The sequence below is a fragment of the Manihot esculenta genome, chromosome 15, assembly GCF_001659605.2.
Source record: "Manihot esculenta cultivar AM560-2 chromosome 15, M.esculenta_v8, whole genome shotgun sequence".
NCBI classification, from domain to species: domain Eukaryota; kingdom Viridiplantae; phylum Streptophyta; class Magnoliopsida; order Malpighiales; family Euphorbiaceae; genus Manihot; species Manihot esculenta.
In genome coordinates, this window is record NC_035175.2 from 10,067,735 (window position 1) to 10,085,429 (window position 17,695).

The following is a 17,695-nucleotide window of genomic DNA, read 5'->3' on the forward strand; positions in this document are numbered from 1 at the left end:
GGGCTCACCGGCTACTACCGCAAATTTGTCAAAGATTATGGAATCATAGCCGCTCCTCTCACAGCTATGCTTCGAAAGAATAATTTCCAGTGGTCTGACGAGGCTGTCGTCGCTTTTGAGAAATTGAAATCCGTTCTGACCTCTACTCCAATTCTGGTGCTTCCGGATTTCGAGCTTCAGTTTGTCATTGAATGTGACGCCTCCGGTTCTGGAATAGGTGCAGTTCTACTCCAACAAAACATGCCAGTTGCTTTTTTCAGTCGCTCCTTAGCAGCTCGACATCATTCTCTCCCTGCATATGAACGGGAGTTAATTGGGCTTGTGAAGGCAATAAAACATTGGCACTCTTACCTGTGGGGACGCGAGTTTGTAGTTCGCACCGATCATTTTACACTGAAGTACTTGCTAGAGCAACGCCACCTTTCTTCAACACAGCAACATTGGGTGAGCAAACTGTTGGGTTTTTGTTTTACAGTGGAATTTAAATCAGGCAAGGCCAATACTGTTGCTGATGCCCTTTCCAGACGTGACGCAGATCAATCTATTCTCTTCGCCGTCTCTATGCCGCAATTGAGTTTATTTGATGAAATCCAGAAGGAGCAGAATGCATCCGAAGAAGTGCAGCAACAAGTAACAGCTATTTCAAAAGGTGCCGCCACTTCCAAGTGGAGTTTTTCGAAAGGTTTTCTCCTTTACAACAATAGGGTCTACCTTCCGCGAAACTCTCCTTCTATCCACCTGGTGGTCAGTGCATTACATAATCAGACACATGAGGGGTATCAGAAATCTCTTCACAGAATCAGTCGGGATTTTTTCTGGTTCGGAATGAAGCATGACGTGCAAAACTTTGTGCGTGCTTGTGATACATGCCAGCGCCATAAAACTGAAACGCTCCAACCTGCGGGATTGCTCAATCCTCTGTCCGTTCCTACGCAGATTTGGGCAGACATATCTCTTGACTTTGTTGAAGGCATTCCGACTTCACGAGGTAAAAATGTTCTTTTAGTGGTGGTTGATCGTTTCTCTAAATACAGTCATTTTTTGGCATTGTCACATCCCTATACTGCTGTGAGTGTTGCTAGACTTTTCTTTGATCATATATTTAAGCTGCATGGGTTGCCGGAGACTATAGTCAGTGACAGGGATGCAACTTTCACAAGTTCTTTTTGGAAGGAGTTGTTTCGGTTGAGTGGTACAACTCTCTGCTTCAGTTCCTCCTATCACCCCCAATCAGATGGTCAAACAGAAGTGGTTAACCGCACTCTTGAAATGTATCTCCGTTGTTTCACCAGCGCAAATCCTAAGAGATGGATCGATTGGCTTTCTTGGGCAGAATTTTGTTACAATACCAGCTACCACTCATCCCTCAAAGCCACACCTTTCGAAGCAGTTTATGGTCGGCCTCCTCCACGATTACTATCCTACCTTCCGGGTAGTTCGAAATTCGAAGCTGTTGATGCCGCCCTCCTAACTAGAGATGAGATGCTGCAACATCTCCGACAAAACCTCATTCAGGCTCAACAGAAAATGAAAACAACTTATGACAAGTCTCATCGTTTGGTGGAATTCCAGGTGGGTGATAAAGTTTTGTTGCGTTTACAGCCTTACCGCCAAACTTCTGTAGCAAATCGGCAAAACCAAAAACTTTCCCCCAAGTTCTTTGGTCCTTTTGCCGTTTTGGAACGAATTGGTTCTACGGCCTACCGATTGGATCTTCCCTCGGATTCACGGCTCCACCCCGTTTTTCATGTTTCCTGCCTCAAGCCATATCATGAGGGCTTAACGCCTCCTTTACCAGTTCTTCCATCCATTCCTCCTTTGGAACCTACTCAACCATCTGCTATTTTAGATTATCGCCACAAAGGAGGGGTGCCTGAAGTTCTAGTCCATTGGAGTCATTCTTCTCCAGCCGATGCTTCTTGGGAACAGATTGACCTTCTTACAGCAAGATTTCCAGAATTTAAGCTTGCGGACAAGCTTCCTTGTGGGACGGGTAGTAATGTTACCAAGCCAATTCAGGTCTACACACGTTATGGTCACGGATCCAAGGCTAAACGGCCCAGTCAACCACGGATTGAGCTGTTGAATTAGTCATATTTAATTTATTAATTTCTGTTTCAGTTATTTCCCATATTTCCTGCTTTGTAGGAGGTTGATCCTCCATTTCCCTTTTCATGCTTAGTTGGGGAGAGTATTTCTCCACTTAGAAGTAGTTACCTTTGATGTAGGAAGTAGCAGTTACACTTCCTGTATTTAAACGAATAATCATCAATGAATGGATACGTCCAAAATCAAACAAAGTCTTGAGTACTTTAACTCAGAGGTAAGGCTCCCTCTTTGAACCAAGTCTGTTAATGACCCGTGGTCAAAAGAAGAAAAAAACCGCATCTGATTCCCAAACACCCAGCCTAAACACTCCAAATCCTAACTTTCCCTCAACCCACAGACCCATAACACGATCTTACAATAGGGACCCTAACATTACGCGGCTGCAGGGAATCTTCACCGACATCCAGCTTCTTCATTTTCTCTGAAACAAGCCAATCCATCATATGTAGTCTACTTTTATTCTGTAGCAAAACTTGCACGAGTTAGCAAAAACTCAAATGGCACCTAGATATCTAGGGTTCAGAAAAAACAAGAAGCACTGGGTCTAGGAGGGTGACGTTGCAGAGCTCACTGGCCTTTCAAGAAATGGCTGAGGATACCTTGGAGTTGCTGATGTTGGACATGCATAAATCCCTTCCTTTGATCAACGCAGACGCTAAATTCATGGAGCCAATAACACAACATCATCTAGATTAGAGTCCTTCGACAGATCTCCCAAAAACTCTCTCATCATGAAGAGCAGGATTTGATAACCAAAACAATCATAAAAAGAAACTACAGGCTAGCTATCTGGTGTGGAGAGTGAAACCTATAATTAGACAAATAGAGATTGAAACCTCCCCCTGCTTAGACAATTAGAGAGGATGAATTCTGTCTCTCTTGAATTCATATAATATTCTTGTTTTTCGAAATAAAAATTATTGAAGAATAAGAGAAAACATAGTCAAATCTATCTTGATGACTTTAGGTGTGCAAATTATTGAATAAACTCGGAAAACCAACTCAATCTTGTCCCCTAGTATTTCGAAAGCAACATATAATTTTCTTGTACTCGTCAATTATATTTTGTCATTTGTATTTAAAATAAGTTCTATTACACTAAAAATATTTAAATTTTATGGATTTTCATGTTTATGATGTAAATTTTTAATTTTAAATAAAAAATTTTAACTTTTAAATTTATGCTGATTACAATAATTTTTTAAATTAATTTTCAACATATTTAAAGTAACTCATGTGTCATTTTCTTTTTGAAATAGAAATCGGAAATTGAGAGAGTAGAACATGAGATCTATTAAATCTATTTAAATGTATTTATCACCATACTAAATCTATGAGTATAACTCATTTATCATTAGTTTTACCATATAAATAATTTAATTAATTTGAATTAAAATCTTAAACCTCCTAATTATCTAAAATTCTTAATTAAAATTTTTATTTAAGTATAAGAAAATTAAATATTTTAATTATATAATTTAAAATTTTTATTTAATTAATAGTTTAACATTTTAATTTTTTTTTCAAAATAAAACTACAATCAATAAAATTTAATAAAAAAAAAGAAATATCATTCCAAATAAAGTTACGATTATACTGGATAGATTCTCTAACCAAAGTATCAGTAATTAGAGTAACATTACGACGAACCCATCTAACAAAAATATCAGTTCTAGTACAATCATTCAAAATTAAATTTCTGCATAAGATAATTTAGTAAAAATCTCCTCAAGTATTTGTCTAAATCCCTGTATAAGATAATTTGGCAAACATACTCTTCCTTTATTTTCATCTCTCGAGTATAAATCATTAAAATCTTCCGAATAAAGGTATAGAAGAGAACTTCTATGAGATAAATCTCAAATAAAGTTTCAAGACTGACGTCGTCGTTGCAATTCCGGAAACCCATAATAACTAATAAATCTCCATTAAACATTACATTCCGAAACAATCACAATCGAATTAATAAAATTTGAAAAAAAGTCAATCACAGAAACACAGACTTATGACTCTTCCACATTAATGAAAGATCTCATCTCAATTCTTATCTATTGATTAAGAAGCAACCATCAAAATATAAAAAATTATGAAAAAATATCATACGAGAACTAAGAGTTTTTGTTTCCATAAAAAACAAAATGTCTGGTTTATAACTAGGAACCAAATCTTTCAATACAATAACTGTTCGAGAATTGCCGTCATAAATCTGCACATATTCTGAAAATTGATTGGATTATATGTAAGAAATATTCTGTAACGACCCCAAAATGGACCGTCACCGGCGCTAGGATTCAGGTCGGCTTAAGGCCGCCAGAACCCGTAGCAAGCCTGCAATACTCTCTGTGTACCTGTAAACCTCATACATGATACATTTTCTGTGAAAATAAAAACTCTTTGCTGAACCAAGGCTTAACCTGTGCATGCACTCTCTCTGTACTCTGTACTCTGTACTCTGTACTCTTTACCCCTGACTAGAGCTTGCTCTAGATGGGTTAACTCATACCTGTTAAGCCTGGTTATAAAACATATATACATATACAGATCATGTATGTAACAAAAGCTTTACAACACAATATAACTAAGTCAAGCACAACTCTAACATTATACACAACTATAACATCTCTTTACAATTTACATGTCCACTCTATACTATTACAAGCTCTTTTACTCTTTCTGTACTCTGCCGAACTGTCCCTGTACACTGACCACTGAACTTGCAAAACTGGGATTAAGGGAGTGGGATGAGCTCTATAGCCCAGTGAGTAGAACAGTAAAATCTCTCAGTAAAACATGATCTCATGAAATGCGTCATAACACAAACATTTCACATCAAGAGTAAACCTGTCACCACATAGTCCCAGTAACTCTGTGCCAGGGCGTAGAATCGAGCACCTGGTCTTCCTGTCATATATGTATATGTGTATATAACACCTCTGTACTTACCATTGCCAGGGCGTAGTCAAAGGCTCCTGGTCTTTACTATAAACCTGCCAGGGCGTAGTCAAAGGCTCCTGGACTTCTCTATACCTGCCAGGGCGTAGTCAAAGGCTCCTGGACTTCCTGTCTGTGACTATTGGATCATTCAGCATTTACTCACATCAACAGATAATTCTGCAATGCAACATATTCGTGGATACTAATGCACATAACCTACAATATACTCATGATGCATGACTGATGCTAAAAGCATTTCATATTCCAATTAAAAGATTAAGGTTAGTTCCACTCACCTCTGGCTAACTGGACTGACTGACTGAGCAGGCTCTGAAAACTCTGGAGCAGTACTCACTGCTGCTCTCTCTGGTTCCTCTGGTCTGTATAGGTACAGATAAAGACGTAAATGAGGGACCAAACTATCTTAAACTAACGCTATTGACCTACCCAAGAATCCCTTTAATCTTACTCTAAAGCTCATGCAAAACATACAAAAGAAAAACTGGACAGAACACTTTCGGCGGCAGGTTCGGCGGCCGAATGTCCTCTCCATAGACGAAACTCAAGCACCTTCGGCGGCCGAAACTCATTCTTCGGCGGCCGAACACTTTCGGGGACAAGTTTCGGGGGCCAAAACACACTCCAGAGACGAAAGTCTCTAACTTTCGGCGGAACCTTCGGCGGCCGAATCCCCCAAACAGAGCCGAACATGCAAAAACACTCAGGGGCAAGCTGTGGTAGCCAAAGCCACCATGCAAGAGGTTCGGCGGCCGAATGATCCTTCGGCTGCCGAACCTGAGTTCATCCAGAACTCAGCCCCGACGGCAAACCAAGCTCCTCCTTCCCTTCAACATCTCCAAACATGCATACTTCAACTATTCCACACACAAATACTCAAGTATATGTTCTCAGGGGTCCAAAACTATCTAATAACCCCAAACAACAAAACAAACATAACACATAAACATGTATACATGCATAAATCATCAAAACTACCATTAATAACCTAAGCATGCATCTCTTTCCTTTAACCCCATAAAACCTTCAGAAAACATATAAACAGGTTCTAGATCTTCCCTTACCTCTGTAAACAGGAAGATACACGTACTGAACAAGGGAAACAGATCAACTTCTCTGCAAACTCTCAAAACCTCAAAAACGTAGCTTGAGTTCTCTCAACTTTCAACACCTTTGCAAACACCTCAACCTTCTGTATAAACAACCAAAACATGTGCAGATGAGTCATGAGAGACGTGGCCTAGTCCATGGCAAGAATCTGAGGCCAACATCTGTCAAAATCCATGACTCAGCTGGCTGGCCACCTCAGCGTCGGCTGCCCAATCGCATGCAAACGCATGCAACATTCGGGGGCCGAACTTAAACTTCGAAAACCGAACCTTGAGCACTTTCGGCGGCCGAACTTACCTTCGGCGGCCGAACTTGGCTCATCTGCCTTTGTTCATTTCAACTCAAAACTTAATTCCAATTGACTTTACCATATTAACACACATCATAACACATAGTAAAACATAAATCCTACCCTCCTCTAGAAGTCCGACACCCCGGATTCCACCGGACGACAGGAATTCCGATGCCGGATTCTAGCCGGGTATTACATATTCCCTCGTAAGTAACGATCGAAATATCTCTGGAACTCTTAATAGGGATAACAATAACTTCTCTTTATTGATAGTCAATTGATGCAGATCGTCTTTCACGGAAAATGAAAAATAAGAAGTTAGATTTAAGAAAGAGAAAAATGCGAGAGTATAGAAAATTTTTAAATTAAAAAGTAGTTTAAGATTTTAATTAAAATTTAATTTTAATTAATTAAATTATTTATGTAATAAAAATAATAATATATAATATATTGTCTTATTAAAATTTATTTAAAGAATTACTATAATTATAATAAATTTAAAAATAGAAGTTATTTATTTAAAATTAAAATTTTAGGTTATAAATATAAAAATTTATAAAATTGAGATATTTTTAGTTCAATAAACATTTAATATATTTTTTGAAAGGTAAACGACTCTTATAATTGGTGAAATTTTAATTTTACTTAAAACTTTCTCTAGAAATCTAGAGAGAGAAAATCTTCTCCCTAGTTAGGTTTTCTGGGAGAAAAACTTGCATGGGTTTGATTTGCTTTGGTCTGATCCTTCGACGGTGGCTTCTCCTCTCTACCTTGGTGTGGATGTTTTGTGGTTTGTTGTGTTTTTGTTTTTTTTTCTTTTGTTTGTTTTCTATATCTGGGCCGAAAGAGATAGAGATTTTCTATTAGATTTCGTATAAAAACTTTAAAGGATCTGCTTTTTATTATTATTATTATTATTATTATTATTATTTTTTATGGGGGCTCCATTCATGTTCGATAATAGTAACCCAAGGTTGATTCCACCTTAGGGGCAGACCCACAGAGGACGTGAGGGTGGGCCATGGCCCCCAAATTTTTAATTTTTTAAAAAAATTTAAGTTTGTATTCTACTAAGAGAAAATTTCGTAAGAAGATTGATCCTTCCATTTATTTGGAAGAGACACGATTTAATGGTTTCAGAATAACTCTTTAAATTTGATCTAATTTTTAAATTTTAAAATTTGACAACTTCTACTATATACATAAAATATAAAAAATTAAAAAAAATAATACTTCATAACCTACTATTGTCGGTTCTCCGTGGATGTTACCCACATTAAGATTTAGCAACATTACTGCGACTCTTCCCGCCCGAGCTGACAATATTTCTGTTTCAGCTTGTCTTAGGGTTTGACCAATCCAAGATTTAATGACTCGCTTTCGATTCTTGTGTCTTCTCTCAAGAAGTCTATGTGCTGAAAGTTGTTTGATCCGATCACTTCCTTGTTCACAAGAGTGCTTCAAGGAGAAATTTTTCACTTTTAATTCGACCACCAACTCTCACAACCTGTCTACCCCTTTGTTAAACCCTTATTTTATCTTTCACAGATCAATCCATGCTAATTTGGAGCAATCGCAAGTCCTAATCAACAATGATGACCAAAACCCAGAAATTTTAACCTGTAAAATCATTGAAGACACTGAAAAAATCTGCAGGTTGCTGTCCAAAAACCCCACTCCTGGTATTCAGAGTTTACTCGATAAGGCTTCGATTGAGGTATCACCTGCTTTGGTTCTTGAGGTATTGAAGAGGTTAAGCAATGCTGGTGTTCTTGCATTATCGTTCTTCAGATGGGCAGAGAAGCAAAAGGGGTTTGTGTATAGCACAGAGAGCTACAATGCATTGATTGAATCTTTGGGCAAGATCAAGCAATTTAATATGATGTGGAATTTAGTCAGTGACATGAAGCGAAAAAAATTGTTATGTAAAGAGACTTTCGCATTGATTTCAAGGAGATACGCGAGAGCAAGGAAAGTCAAAGAAGCAATAGATGCGTTTGAGAAAATGGAGAAGTTTGGATTGAAAATTGAACCGTCAGATTTTAATAGATTGATTGATACTCTGAGCAAGTCGAGGCAGGTGCAGAGCGCACAAGACGTGTTTGATAAAATGAAAAAGAGAAGGTTCGAGCCTGATATCAAGTCCTACACGATATTGCTAGAAGGGTGGGGTCAAGAAAAAAACCTGTTGAAGTTAGATGAGGTTTATAGGGAAATGAAGGATGATGGTTTTGAACCTGACGTTATAACTTACGGTATTCTTATCAATGCGTATTGTAAGGCTAAGAAGTATGATATTGCAATTGAGTTGTTCAACGAGATGGAAGCAAAGAAGTGCCCGCCTAATCCTCACATTTTTTGTACTCTGATTAATGGATTGGGTTCTGAGAAGAGGTTGAGTGAAGCTCTTGAGTTTTTTGAGCTTTCAAAGGCTAGAGGTTTTGTTCCGGAGGCACCAACTTACAATGCCATTGTGGGAGCTTATTGTTGGTCGATGAGGATGGATGACGCTTATAAGATAGTTGATGAGATGAGGAAATGTGGGATTGGTCCCAATGCAAGAACTTATGATATAATTCTCCATCATCTGATAAAGGCTAAGAAGACAACTGAGGCTTTTTCAGTTTTTGAGAAAATGAGCAGCAAGGAGGGATTTGAGCCAACTGTAAGCACCTATGAGATCATAATTAGGATGTTCTGCAACATGGGGAGAGTGGATAGAGCAATAAATATTTGGGATCAGATGAAGGCCAAGGGGATCCTTCCTGGAATGCATATGTTCTCTACATTAGTTAACAGCTTGTGCCATGAAGATAAACTAGATATGGCGTGTAAATACTTTGAGGAGATGTTGGATGTGGGTATCCGGCCTCCAGCAGCTTTGTTTAGTAATCTGAAACAAGCCCTTCTTGATAAGGGCAAAAAGGATACTGCTGTTCTTTTGGCGAAGAAAATCGATAAACTAAGGAAAACTCCATTTGTTGTTTGAGAAAAGAGCTCATCCAGTGGATTTGGATCTTCGGAGGACTAAGATGATAACAGAGTGGGACGTTGTAATTGCTTGAAGCATGCTATGGCTTAATTTATGAAATTGCCTTAATCTGATTTCTCTAGCATTGAACATACTTTGGTTGGCGATTTTAGTTTTCCTATATGATTGATCATATTAATGGGTTCCTACTGCCCATCAAAGGTTGCTTGCGCAGTGCTCTACATATTGTGTTGGGCCGGCCATATCATGTGCTTTGTTTACAGAAGTTCTCATTTTGTTAACTATACAGGCATTTTTAGGAGAGAAAAGAAACACAAGGGACAGGACGCAGACTCTTTGCTGCGCAATTTCTCACTATTGTCTTGTTTACTGAGCTTGCTGTCCCTTTCTAGTGCTTAACGATGGTTATCAATGGAGGATCTACCAGTGTTGTCTTTAACAAGCTCAGCTCCTGCAATAGTTTTATTCTAAATTCATACTGACTGGATTATTATTACTCAAATAATACATGAATTTATTTAATATTATATATTTTAATTAATAATTTACATAAAATGTATTTTTTTAATTAATAATTTTCATTTTAAAATTAATACTTCTATGAATATTTAAATTCTCATTTTTAAATGAAAAATATATAAAAAGTTATAAATATTATTTTAAAAATATTTTTTTATATTAATTAATTATTATACAAAGCGAATTCAAATAATAAATACTCAAGATATAAAACATGAATTCGATTTCAAATTCAATTATATGTTATTCAAAATCTTTTTTATTAATTATTAAAAAATCATACATTTTTTTTTTGAATCAAAAAAGACTTTATTTATCTTATAGAATAAGGGCGGCTCTATTTTCTGAACGCCGTACCCAACAAACATGAATGTTACCCTGAGACCGCATAACATCTTTGCAATCAGAAACAACTAATCCAAACTTTGAAAAGTCATCCAGAGGAGAGCGAATAGCCAAGGCTAAGGATTGGTTATCCGTAAAAATACAACCCGCCTGAAGAAAACAATCTCTAGCATAGGATAAACATTGACGCAAGGCCAAAACTTCAGCAATAACAGGTTGCCCACCCCTCATAGAAACCCGAAATTGCAATGGAAAAGAAGCCTTCCAAGTCCTCAAATACTGCTGCAAAACCGAACAAATTAGCACTAGCAAAGACTGCACAGTCAATGAATGTAATCCAATCAACTTCAAGAGTGGTAGCCTCAACCAATGGGAGCACACGAGGAACAGATGGGTGGGATAACGTCCTTGGTCGAGACACAAGTGAAGCCACATAATCATTAAAATAGGAACTAGCAGCATGATGAACCTCACCGGGTGACAAAACATTATTGACCCACAATCTTTCATTCCTGACATGCCATAACTTCCATGCATGTATAGCCATACGTGCAGTCCTTTATCTGCCAAAAGTATTATAAAAACAATTAAGATAATTGGATATTAAGATAATTTATTAAAACAACATTTTTCAAATGCCTTGATTATTGGTCCCTCATTTCTTTTGTTGAAGCCTTGGACCACCACCTAATTAACTGGGCCTGTTAAGTCACATATTCATGTGTGAGCCCAATGTTGTTGGTATTATTGAGCCCAGGCCCACTTTGATCCGTCAATAATTAGCTACATTATTTTCTTTAAAAAAAAAATAAAAATAAAATAATAATAATTTTGAAGTAAATTTTTTATCACAAATTATCATTTACACAGTTGTTTAAACAAACTATTTTCAAGTGAATTCTATATATAGCATACTTAAATAATAAGGTATTGTTAAAGTATGGGACAAGAAAGTAAAGACAAGATATATAAAAATTATATTTGTCTATTTAATTTAATAATTTCCCAGTTTAACAGATACTACGTGTTGGTCAAGTTTGCCTTACGTGGCACAATCTAATACCTGCTGAAAACTGCTTTACTTATATTAAGATGCATCAATTATTTTATACATATATAATTTGATTTTTTTTTTAAAAAAAATTATTAAATTTTAAAATCGCTGAACGCAAACTCACCAACATAGTGTTTTTATAATGTAGAACTTACAACAAATTTTACATGTTGAATTCCCTAAGCATAATTGGTAGCTTTTGTAGATTGGAGAGGAAAAAAAGAAAAAGGGGAGAAAAATAAGGACAAATTCAACAAAGACATTTACCAAAACTCCAACTACTCCGATTTGCCTAGCTATAGCCAGCCTCGACTAGGATAATAACGATTTTGTTATTTTCTAAGTATTTGATTTTCTCAAAAAAAAAAAAAAATTGATTTATTAGTTATTAAAATAATATATAATGCATATTAAGTTTAAATTTTATGTATATACAAATATTTTTATATAAATAATAATAATAATAAATATGTCCATAATGACAATTATAAATTAATTTTGAATATTATATTTTTTAAAAATATTTTCTAAATATTATTTTTTTTACAAACAAACAAAATATGTGATTATTAAAATTAGATAAAGAAACTATTTAGTTTAAAGCTAATATTATCATTTTCAAGATATATAAACTTATTCGATAGTGAATAGTTTATGTATTTGAAAATTAAATAACAGTTTACAATAAGGAATAAAAGTGAATATTAATTGATAAAATTAAAAGTTAAGAGCTAGTTAATATAATTTTTATAAAATATAAATAAATGGCAAAAATATTTTATGAATATATTTAAAAATTGAGGCTATTTTAAATGGGAGCCAGAAATGTTCAAATAATATCCCTTGTGAAATTTCTATGCAATCATTTTGGGTGTTAGGGATTAAGTTGGCATCAATTGATGGTCCCCAAAAATGGAAAATAGCTAACAACAAAACTTGCATGATTGGATTAATCAAGATAGTCAAGCAAAACCCACTGGCTTTTGAAGGCATAGTGAAAACCAAATGACAGAAAAGAAAATAGAGAAAATGACAAGCAGATGAATAATGGAGGTGAGATACCATTTGAAAGCCCACTGGATTTTCTCTGTAAAGTTAGTTTCATATAAACGATTTGAGTTTTATAATAAGGATACAACTAAACGCGGCGTATAAACGTGAAAAGGTTGAAAAAAGAACCTGGCTGGCTGGACGAAACCCTTGCAATGATGATTGACAGATGGGCTCCAGTGAAATCTGTATTATTATTATTATAATAATATTACGTGAAATCCATATCTATCCCTGTCTACTCATATATAATTCATCAAAGATACTTAAATCTTATTATGCAGGAATGAGTAAATATCTTAATTATATAATTTCAATTTTAATTTTGAAATTAAATAAAGCCGTAGATTGCATGATTGAGGAACACAAGTCACTGTCTTTATTATTTAATTTATATTTAATTTAAAAGTACGACTCGCACCAACACGGTTCGGTTCCTCATCAAACCAATAATTGTTTGTTACCTTCTTATATATGCACGCCCTTTACGCTATATTTATTTCCACCCACCCTTAATTAACTCTCCATACACAACCCCCTCTTTCTCTCTGAAACTCTCTGCTTTAGTTTTGGAAAAACAAAATGGGAGTTCTTGATTCTCTTTCAGATTACCTCTCTGACTTATTTACCGACGCCAGAAAAAGGAGGAAGCGCAAGCCAATGCAGGTACCTTATGTATATATATCTTTCTCTATTTGATTGCTTGCTAACATTTTTGATTTCATTATTATTTCAGACGGTTGATATCAAAGTGAAAATGGACTGTGATGGCTGTGAAAGGAGAGTTAAGAATTCTGTTTCCAACATGAAAGGTTTAAGTCTTTAAGCTCAAGCTCTCACTCTCTCTTTCTCTCTCGTTTTCTTACATGAATTTTTACCTTTCTTCTTCATGAATATATTACGATATCCAAAAATGAAGTAAGATTTTTGAAGCATGCAAAGCTTCAAGCATGTGCGTGGTTTTACCCGTTGCACAAATCAGCGAATGAACTATGAAGCCTAAAAATTACCCATCAAAAGCTTTTTAGACAATTCAAATTAGTCCCTCTATCTTTTTAGAAGAATCTGCTTCTTTATTGTTCCCTTTTCCCTTCAACTTTCTTTACCTTTGTTGGGAATTCTTCGTGGCCAAAATATATAGGCTGCTCTATGGAGTCCCCAAGGAAAGAAACTCATTAAAAAAAAAAAAAAGTAGAAGAAGACAGAAATTTCTGAGATTTCTTGCATGGGGAAGTGGGGAAGAAGAGACCTAACAAGCGTTGACTCTTTTCTCTCCTTGAAGTCCTCCTTACAAAATCAGTCTGCAGACAGCATTAAAATTTTCTGCAGAGAGGGTTGCTATTTCCAGCCACCCTTTTGCTACTTGTGCTTACCAAAGTGATTTTTCTTATGCAAGTGAGGCAAAATTCAACAATTTAGGCCAAATCGTTTCTCTTTCAAATAGGCAAAAAGTACAATATGAAACAGCAAGATTTTCTGGGAGCACTATTACAGCTGCTGTTGACAGCAAAAGGACATCATTTTCCATAATAAATAAACCAAACCAAACACCACCTCTAACATAAGGTTGTGAATGAACCAACCAGCTAAACTGCCCTCTAGTCATTTCAAATCATAAATTCATGAGCTAACTCAAGTTCAATTCTTGTGTTTATTATGTGCTAACTTTGTTTGTTTTGAATATGTAGGTGTGAAGTCGGTGGAGGTAAACAGAAAGCAAAGCCGGGTAACAGTAAGTGGATACGTTGAGCCAAACAAGGTCTTAAAGAAAGTGAGAAGCACAGGAAAAAGAGCTGAGTTTTGGCCATATGTACCCTACAACTTGGTGGCATATCCTTACGTTGCTCAAGCCTACGACAAGAAGGCACCTTCTGGCTATGTTAAGAATGTGGTTCAAGCCATTCCTAGCCCCAACGCAGCAGACGAGAAATTCATAACCATGTTTAGCGACGAAAACCCAAATGCATGTTCCATTATGTAGGAGTTAATTTAATGAATTTCTGAGCTGAAAATGGAAAATCACATAGATGCAGATTAGGGTCAGTTGAGGTATTTAGAAAAATTTGGTTTTTGAGTTAATTAGAGGAGTTTTGGTTTTGTATGTTTAATTACCTTTTGGCTTTTGTTTTAGTTAATGAAATGAAACTTGTTGACATAAAGGTGGTATTAGCCGTAATTGATTTTCAGAATTAAATATAAATATTATACATCCACCAAATCAAGGTACTTGGCTTCTACGGACAAAATGGTTTTTTTTTTGTTAATTGGTAGAGGAGGAAATCTTTTAAAATATAAAATAAAACGTACACGAGTTATGAAGTTTGAATTCTGTTATCTAATTGTAATGCATTAATTATTATTACATCATTATATAATTAATGGAAAACATGTTAAAGAAAATCTCATTAAAAAAAATATAAAATCCACTCATAATATTCTAAATTTTAATTAATATATATTTAAAACGATTGCCCAACGCAGCCTAGAATATGATTGAGTAGGATTGGTATTGACATTAACAAAGACAAGAGTTCATGGTATCTGGAATTTTGGCACGTCTTTGAGACACAATCATGCGGTAATAGGGCCTTACCTTTCTCAAACACCAATCCTAGCGAAAAAAACTGGAGAATTAAGAGGTTATTTGCTAGCAGGAAACTGAAAGATGAAGGTTTTGGAAATAAGTTTTTTGAAAATTTTCCATCCCAAATCATTTCTTTGGGTCTAATCGGAAAATAAGGTGTAAGATGTGATTTTAAAATAAATCAGTCTATGAAACTCGTACATTGATTAAATAATCAAATAGAAATATTGAATTAAATTAATTTGACTTATCAATCGATAATTTTTGTTAACTATGGGCATAACATCTCTAAGACTAGATAGAAACGATTTACCTAATTTATTGAATTAACTAATAAAATAAAATTTTAATTATTCAGAGCTTTTTGCTTGAAGAAAGTGAATCATCATTGAAATTGAGGCACGTGTTCACCTCATCTTATGTCATAAACGATTGTTTACATTTCATGATATGGTTTCAACTTTCAACCCACAAAAACTATGGATGCATGGCTTATAAAAACACTATTATCAAAATAGATCTAAGACTGTAAATTACTAATTTATAATTATAAATCAATAATAATAATTTAAAAATTATTATATTTATCTTTTGCATAGGTCCTATAGGAGTGGGATGAAATATGAAATGGGCATCACAAATAAAACGTTTAATTATGGATGAAGGCAGAATAAATATTGGAATATATAAAGAGAAAAAGAAAGCAAAAGGAGCAGATCTAGTAGTTGCAAACAGGGCTTACGCTTCCATCTTATTTGGAAATTTGAAAAGGAAAAAGGAGGCAAGAGATGCTCCAACTCATTAACACAATTATATTCTCCAAATTAAAGGGAGGAGCTTGATATTGACAAATTGGATTTCGATGCCTGCTTTTTTTTTTACATCTCTTTTATTCTTTTGTTTTTCTTTTCTTAGTCTAAATTAAGAAATGTTTTCTAGTATTGTTTTTTATCATTTAAAAAAAAAAAAAAGTATCCAAGAAGTACCACCAACTTTGAATATTGTACGTGTCGAACTCTCTGTGGATATATAATTGCCTATCCAAAAATAGATATGAAATAAAAATATTCCATGCATGTTAAAGCTTAGCTTGTGCGAATCATACAATATTCAAAATTCTCCAAAATCTCGAAAGTTGGCGAGGCCGATCGACGTCGGCGGCTTGATTATGCATCAACTTTTCCATAATGTCAAAGATTTATATGTTTATTTTTTTTTAATTTGATAAGCCATAGTGTCTTTCACAAAGTGTAATTAGGACTATTCCAAAAGGAGCTTTGCTCATATATATTTTTCAATAAGCTATTCATATCCATCAACAAGAATTTAAAGGATTTTCATAGAACAAATACCTCCTGGAGACCAATTTGTTTTGCATTGTTGGACCAATTCAGGCCCATTGCAAAGCTCAAATTTGGAAGTATATTCCCAAATTATTTTTTTTATTATTATTATTATTGTGAAAGTGTTGTATATTTTTCTAATAACAAGAACTCTGGATGGTTGTTATCGATTGCCCTTGTCATGAGCCGTAAATTGTCAAGGCACAAAGATAAGTGATGAGATCTCTTGGTATCTTCTAGACGAAGGCCCGACAATACTTCTTTGATTTTGACCGGCTTCTATATATAAAGTCATGGTGTTCGAGTATTCTTCCATTCTTGATTGCTTGCACTGCAAATTGTCTCATTTTCTTTTGTAGTGATCAATGAACCCTTTTCGGTATCCTTTCACAAGTAGCGATGGCGTTTACAAAAGTCTCCTAACAGTTAGGTTTTACTTTTCTTGGACTTTGGGCTCCTTCTTAAATAGGCCTTGGGCCTTGAATCTGAATTTTTTTTCAGTGGGTTTGTACTTTAGACTTAAAAGCCTTCATTCTGTTGTTGAGTTTGTATTGGGTCTCCATATCCTTGATTATTCTATGAAATGATTCTATGACCTTTTTTATTAAAAAAAAAAAAAAAAAAAGCGCTTGAAAATTTCTTCGATGAGAAAAAAAGAAAGAAAGCTTGAAGTCATTCTATCCGGATCAACCCACTATAATAGAATATCTGAACCCGATAAATCAGCGGCAGTTAAAAGTAATTATGATGTAAAGTTAGACACCAGAGACTTGCTGCAGAAGCAAAGTTAACAAAGAGAAACAAAAAAGGAAAAGGAAAAGGAAAGCTGGGGAGTTGGGTTTGGTTAGAGACAGAAGTTGCAGGAGGTGGGGAGCAAGTAATGATGGACCTAACACACTCCCTATAAAATTTGCTACCCATTTCTGTTTTAGCCTTTTAACCTTCGTGTGATTGCGTGCACATCCACAGCCACTCTCATAATAAACTAATCAAACTCACAAGCACCCCCTACTCGTAACGGTGACTTCAAATTCTAAACAAAATTGTTAAAGGAAGGGTGTTCATGTTTGGAAATTGTGCACTTAAAAAGTGGCCCTTTTCAACTTTGCTTTTGGTGCTTTCCCCACTTCCTTATGGTCAAGTCCAAAAAGCTCACTTTCTTTGCAGCATAAGCATAACCTCTTTTGTCAATTTTCAGCTTTGGGTTAATTTTAATTGTGACCTTTTATTTCCCACAATTTATTGTTTGTTCCCTTTGCCTTTGTTGTCTTGTGTGTGTAGTGCGTAACTACTTCCTAGGTCGAATCATACAGTAGGAGAAAAAAGGGGGGAAGTTGTGCAAATA

General features: G+C 35.3%; 2 protein-coding genes across 2 annotated transcripts; both read left to right on the forward strand.

The window, feature by feature from the left end:
• Nucleotides 1-7,644: 7,644 nt before the first annotated feature.
• LOC110601199 (pentatricopeptide repeat-containing protein At1g71060, mitochondrial) lies at nt 7,645-9,876 on the forward strand. Its single transcript, XM_021738249.2, has one exon. It carries the CDS (start codon nt 7,833-7,835, stop codon nt 9,450-9,452), a length of 1,620 nt encoding a protein of 539 aa, XP_021593941.1. The 5' UTR covers nt 7,645-7,832; the 3' UTR covers nt 9,453-9,876.
• Nucleotides 9,877-12,916: 3,040 nt separating this feature from the next.
• LOC110601268 (heavy metal-associated isoprenylated plant protein 20) lies at nt 12,917-14,596 on the forward strand. Its single transcript, XM_021738342.2, has 3 exons — nt 12,917-13,089; nt 13,160-13,235; nt 14,112-14,596. The coding sequence occupies exons 1-3, from the start codon at nt 13,006-13,008 to the stop codon at nt 14,402-14,404; spliced, it is 453 nt and encodes a 150-aa protein (XP_021594034.1). The 5' UTR covers nt 12,917-13,005; the 3' UTR covers nt 14,405-14,596.
• Nucleotides 14,597-17,695: the final 3,099 nt, after the last annotated feature.